Here is a 6,331-nt window from a genome sequence, read left to right on the forward strand (position 1 = left end):
CAGACATATGCAGACATAGGGCTTTTTCAATCTGCAGTCAATTTTAGTCCAGATGTCATATCTATTCAGATGTTTTTCTAAGACTGAGGTTGAGGTACAGTCTTTGAAATGTCATCTCTCATTACAGTGACCCCATCATGTTTATTGCCTCCATACTTCAGTCCAACTGGGCATAACCGTAATAAAAAGGCCAAAAAGGGTTAAATAAATAAATAAATAAATAAATAAATAAATGCAACAAAAAAGGACTTTTATTAAAATACCATTTGCAGTGACATTATGAACAGTTAAACTTTGCATGAAAAGATAATAAAACTGGAAAATATTTAGGAGAGTGTTACCATTTCAACAGTTTTAATGGTTTCACATCTCCATTATTAAAGCGTAAGGACATAAAGTTCACGATTGGAAGCAGCTGTCACCCAGAGAAGATCTGGGGAAAATGTGTTGAGGAATCTAGTAACAAATTATTACGTTTTCGCACAGATTGTTGATTTAACTTGCTTATGTGGGAATTCCTTAGCTGAAGTGAAAGTTAATGAAGGGACCTTTGCTTATTTAGATTATATAGATAGATGTGTGTGTAGAATAGATTTCATCCATACAGGGATGATGATTTTAACACCAGGGCTCAGTGTTGATGTTTTCTGAGATTTGCCTGCCCATTAAAAGAAGACTTTTAATGTTGGAAATGATGCAGAAGAACTAAATTAATGTGGTTTTAACACAGGAAACCAGATGGTGAAGAGCCAGAGGGCAACTGAAGTGCTTGTCCCTTTCTAGGATTTGTACTAATTTCTAATACATGCCACTAACTTTTACAATTGGTCACTATGTACTCATGTGCACAAAATCATAATGTTGATAGATTTGTGACACCGCTCAATGCACAATCATATTGTCAAAGCAATATAACTTATAGCGAGGAATAAGGTTTGTGTTATTGAAAAGCTTTATATTTTAACAGCATTCACCTTTTTGTTGGACTGGCACTGACAAACCTCCAATTTTTGGGTCTTAGCATGAGGGGAAAAAAAAAAAAGTTCTTCTTAAGTTATGATGAATTGTTGCCATCTACTGTTCAGTGGTGAAACTTAAACAACTGCTAGTGTTATGAATGTAAAGAACTGCAGGAAAACTTAGTTGTTGTGTCCAAATAAAGCAAAAGTAAAATATTTTTTAATAATCAATTCGTCCAAAGCATATCTAAAAGTAAATAACAATCTGAGTGCCACAAGTCATTACACCAAATAATTATAATTGTGCATCATAGTGCCTCTGAATACAGCTGATGACCAAATGTTGTATTAACAATCAGTCTTAAAGCCATCATCATGATTTATGCAGCTTTATATATATATATATATATATATATATATATATATATATATATATATATATATATATATATATATATATATATATATATATATATATATATATATATATATATATATATATATATATATATATATACATATATATATATACACACACACACACACACACACACAAAGTGAAGAGCTGTAATATAATATAGCATGGATTAACTAGATTATGACTGTTGTTCCATCATAGTCATTTCTGATATCTTCCAAATTTGTCATCAAACTGACAATGATGCTCCGTGTTCATATCCACATAAAGCAAACCTGGATTATTAGCACACACTTATAAATCTCAACATTTCAAGTAAAAATTGTAGGAACACTATAATGTGTTTCTCTCACTAGCTGCAATGATTTAAAAACTCATTTTTAATCACATTATAGAAAACAGGCAGTTCAGTATTCTCTGGAAAATTGTTGTTTCACCTAAAAGGCATCAGCAGAACTGAAAATAAGAAAAAAATAATAGTATTTAAAACATATTTTTAAATATTTTATAAAAAAACAAACAAAGTATGAGTTATTAGACGAACTTACTTTCCAGCGGTTACCACATTCATTACACAGGACAAACGTGGTCATCGGCTCATCAGCGCTGCGTGTCTGCACCTAAAACACATTAGTCACAGGCACAAAGCAGGTTTACACATAAGCAGTGAATTACAGTAAAAAGAAGCAATTGACACATTGTAGAGAAGACATGAATAAACATGAAATACAATCATTTGCCCCTAATTGAAAGTATTTTTCCTGCATTAACCATTGAGTAAGATCTCCCAATTACAGGTTACAGATGTTATCAGAATTGTTATTAAAATATATTTATAGAAAATGTATGATGTGATGGAATCCAATTAACACCACTGTACTAAATGCGTACTTCTTCAGTCACTTTCTTATATGTGCGCAGTGTTGGCATGTGTTTGAATAGTGTGTGTGTGTGTGTGTGTGTGTGTGTGTGTGTGTGTGTGTGTGTGTGTGTGTGTGTGTGTCTCATTGTTAACCTGGTTGTAGGTGCAGTTCTTCTTCTTGCACTTGCCGCACTGCAGCAGGTCGGTGGTAGTGCCACCAGTTTTGGCCATCTGGTGCTCCCTGATGGCCTCCTGGGTGAGAACATTTCTCAGCTGTTTCAGCTCATCGCTAGCCATTTCCTGGATATGTAAAGATATGAAGAGAGAACAGAAGGGAAAATGTGAATAGCACAAGGGGAATTTGTTAATGGTTAAAGAACTAATTAGCTAACTCCAACGCAGTGCCTCTATAGTTCCTCACCCACCTACTATTAATCCACTGATCAAAAAAATCTGGATTCAAATGTCAGTCAACAAAAAGGAAAACCTGACTAATCAGGTTCGACTATAAAACTTCTTAGTTTGGGAAACTTAAACAAAAATGATTTGCATTGTTTGGTACCTCAGCAGACATAGTGGCAATGCGGCTTAACTCAATGCTTCCTGCAAGTACGTTTCTGCGAAGCCCAGGGTTCTTGGGGTCCTTCAAGTTGCTGATGCGACTGCGGACACGGTTTTTGTATTTCATATCAGTGGCTTTTATCTCCTGGTAGATATGTGCAACAATGTAGTCAAGGGAGAATTAACTCCACTGCAGTGCATTTCTGATCATGGTAATAGAATCTGATGTGAACATCAGATCACCTAAATCTACCAAAATGGCAACTAATCACTTAAAGGATATGATCTTCAATCTCTGCTGCCATGCTGTCACAGTTAGCTCCAAAATCTTTGTAGTCATCTATGAAAAAAAATTACATTGCTCCACTGTGCATTGTCCTATGAAGCCTGTTTTGTATGTGTTACTTATATTTAGAGTTTGTATTACTCTCAGTGTGATCTTAGCCTCACTGTCTGTGCGCAGGGCAGCTGCCAGCATCTCAATACACTTGTCTCTGATCGAGTCTCCAGTCGCCAGGTGAGGAGACAGCGGACCACCAGCAGAGCTGAAGCTGGGTGACATGGGGCTAGTCGGGGTGGTGGGAGTTTTGGGGGTTTCGTTTTTCCCCTTTCTGCACAAAAGGACACAACAAACAAACACAAAAGCATCTGAACGAGTGTCCCATTTGAAAAGGTGTATTTGGATTTAGAAACGAGCAGCATCAGTCACAATTTTCAAGTTAAGCCCACCATTTAAACCTTTAAACGTCTGTTTCCTAGAGCATCATTTAATGTTTTTTGACATTGCCAAAAACATTTTTGTGTTTTGGCCGAACAATGAATCTTTAATATTCACACTTCAAAAATCTATGTTTGATTATTCTCAGTGGGACTGGTGCTATAAATCAAACCAAGCTTAATCAGAATTAGCATCTTTTATTTTTTGTGAAATGTTCTTTTTTTTTTAAAAAAAAGAAATCAACCTTTCAATACCTTTCAATACTGTCAGTTGAAGCCTTCCTCTGAGGAGGTCCAGCCTGAGAGGCCTTAGAGCCATGAGATTCTCTCCTGTAATACAGTGTTAATATTTTATAATATCTTCATTCTTTCCACCAAGACACCATCTGCATTTGTATCACATGATGAATTTTGGGAAAGACAACTAGAGCGTATCTCTGCTTCATTTACCTTTCACCTGTTAGCTTCTTTGCTGGTGGTGAGCTGCTGTTCTTTGAAACAGTGGATTCGTGTCTGGAAAAAATAAAAAACACCTTTATAGCTTTAGTTCTAAATGTTTTCATAGTATGAGTGAAACCTTTAACAGTGGATTCTAGTTGTACCTGTCAGGTTTGGAGTCAGTTGAATGCCGTTTTACAGTTTGGCTGGGCTTTGAGTCGCACGAGACCTTTCTGCTACAGAAAAAACTGTCACATTTTGTCTAAACATATATATACACACACTATGAACCTTGTCAGACATTAGGTGTGTCAAATAAAAACCCATATTAGAGCGGGACCTATTTATCTGCTCCAGCACACCTGTGTTTTTCTTTTTTGACATCCAAACTAGGCTTTTTGGTGGAGGATGTTGTGGAGTCAGAGGAATCTTTCCTGACAAAAAGAAAGATTTATTATCTTTTTATATACAATTTTGAAAAAAAAAACAACTCCAGTCAGCAAAAATATAACCAGTGTCCTAAAAAAACAGGTTTGATTCAAGCAGATGAAGCTGAGGCACACAACCACCATGTGACACTCCTGCAGCTTCACAAGTATGATCATACTCATGATTTGCCAACCTCTCTCTCTTGGCTTCATCCGAGTTTTTCTTAGACACTTTGCTATCTGATGAATCTTTCCTGCAATAGGAAAACAGAAACTGCTAACAGAAGCTGTGAAGTTTTTATGCTCAGCTTATACTAACCAGTGAGATCCCAGTAAATACCTCTTGAAACAAGTACAATAATAGAATCATGAAAAATTGCAACCCTTCCCAGATGATAAATCTGAAAAAGCGAATTATCTACCCCAATGCTACACACTACATTACGGCACAAAAACTATATTGAGTCAATTATTTCATGCAGAACAAAAGCCAAACAGTTTGAGGTCACTGGCTCTGAAGAGATGACAGCAAACTTATTTTTCAAGGCTGAATGAGCATGAATAATTCCCAGATCGGACCTGTCTTTCTTCATGTGATCTGATGTCTTCTTCTCTGATGGAGGTTTAGAGTCTGCTGACTCCTTCCTGTTGTGGCACACAACACATGCAGAGTATTCAATGCAAATAGGTTTCTAAATAAAATTACAGGTTAATTTTCCAAAATAAGTCTCTCAGAGACTTTTAAGGCAGTGCTTGCAGACATGCTGTTCGTAGTGAGAATTCATCTGACTCAGACCTTTCTCTCTCCTTTTTTCCCTCCAGCAAGGGACGCTTCGGAGGAGGATGTGGTGGTGGGTGGAGGTGAAGAGGAAGCGGAGGAAGGGGGGCATTGGGGTCAGGGGGCTCTTTTCTAAATGGAGAGACACCTTTGAGGTGAGCTGAATCACTTCATAATGAGACTGAATAACAGAAAATGTCAATGGAATGCGAGTGGGCATGCAGACCCTGACCTCGGTGGAGGAGGATGAAGATGAAGAGGAAGAGGAGCTATTGGAGCATTCAGGTCTGGTGGAAATTTCCTGGTGTGAAAAATAAACATTTTCATTTTCCACACACACACACACAAAAAAAAGCCTCAAACGTCTCTGCACCACCCTCGCTCAAAAAACATTGTGCCTGACCTCTCTTTTTTTACTTCCAGTGATGACCGTTTTGGCGGAGGAGAGGCAGGTTGAGGAGTGGGAAGACGAGGAAGTCTGACAGAAGAATCTTTACCATCCTTCCTGAGCAAATATTACAGCAGTACAGATGAGTGTAGAGCCCTAGCTGCTGTTTTAGCTAAACAAAAACTGCTTTGAATAAAGACACACCTGACTGCCTCATCACATCATGCACAGCATGAACAACAAATGTCAGTGTGCATAAAACTCAAGACACCGTTATGTCATGCAGTGATGCAGGAGTATTCGAGTTGTTCATGCTTAGGCTGTGCAGAAGTCCTGACCTGTCTTTTGTAACGTCCAAAGAGGGGCGTTTAATCATGGGAGGAAGCCGAGCTGGGCGGGGAGGGGAGGGAAAGTGGCTGGGATACAGAATACTGCTGTCCAAGACTCCTCTCCTGTAAAGAATAATAATATCTAAAAGCTCTGCTGGTTGCTTCTGATGTTTAATCATCAGTTTTGGAGCCACTTTCCTCTCACCTTTCAAACAGGGGCCTGTGAGCATCAGCAGGTTTCTCCCTCTGAGGTTCAGTCGGTGGCCTCTCTCGTTGCAGCGTGTTCGTCGGCCTCTCGTGCCACCTTTCCTTTCTGGGTGTGTCCTTCTTTACATTATCTGTGCAGATATGTTTCTTGGGTTCCTCAAAGTGTTTCTCCTTTTTGACTTCATCCACATGTCCCATCTTGGTTGGTCCTTCTAAGTGTCTTTCTTTCCATGGATCTATCTGATG

General features: G+C 38.1%; 1 protein-coding gene across 10 annotated transcripts in view; it reads right to left on the minus strand.

Moving 5' to 3' along the window:
• Positions 1–229: 229 nt before the first annotated feature.
• Positions 230–6,331, minus strand: part of tcea3 (transcription elongation factor A (SII), 3) — a 10,051-nt gene continuing 3,949 nt past the window's right edge. For 3 of the 10 annotated variants that reach the window (XM_067511125.1, XM_067511127.1, XM_067511131.1), the window contains exons 5-21: positions 6,084–6,331; positions 5,888–6,001; positions 5,565–5,666; positions 5,394–5,462; positions 5,180–5,293; positions 4,963–5,028; positions 4,578–4,637; positions 4,318–4,389; positions 4,120–4,191; positions 3,968–4,030; positions 3,773–3,847; positions 3,251–3,411; positions 3,079–3,140; positions 2,802–2,951; positions 2,393–2,539; positions 1,926–1,997; positions 230–1,833 (exon numbers count right to left, since the gene is read on the minus strand). The exon at positions 6,084–6,331 is cut by the window's right edge. In XM_067511125.1, the coding sequence (XP_067367226.1) occupies positions 1,825–1,833; positions 1,926–1,997; positions 2,393–2,539; positions 2,802–2,951; positions 3,079–3,140; positions 3,251–3,411; positions 3,773–3,847; positions 3,968–4,030; positions 4,120–4,191; positions 4,318–4,389; positions 4,578–4,637; positions 4,963–5,028; positions 5,180–5,293; positions 5,394–5,462; positions 5,565–5,666; positions 5,888–6,001; positions 6,084–6,331 (1,656 nt within the window). In that variant the 3' untranslated portion in view covers positions 230–1,824. Of the gene's footprint in view, positions 1,834–1,925; positions 1,998–2,392; positions 2,540–2,801; positions 2,952–3,078; positions 3,141–3,227; positions 3,412–3,772; positions 3,848–3,967; positions 4,031–4,119; positions 4,192–4,317; positions 4,390–4,577; positions 4,638–4,962; positions 5,029–5,179; positions 5,294–5,393; positions 5,463–5,564; positions 5,667–5,887; positions 6,002–6,083 lie in introns of those variants that run through there. The other 7 variants (XM_067511126.1, XM_067511130.1, XM_067511129.1 and 4 more) reach the window with 7 other exon arrangements.

The sequence above is a fragment of the Channa argus genome, chromosome 7 (assembly GCF_033026475.1).
Source record: "Channa argus isolate prfri chromosome 7, Channa argus male v1.0, whole genome shotgun sequence".
Taxonomy (NCBI): Eukaryota; Metazoa; Chordata; class Actinopteri; order Anabantiformes; family Channidae; genus Channa; species Channa argus.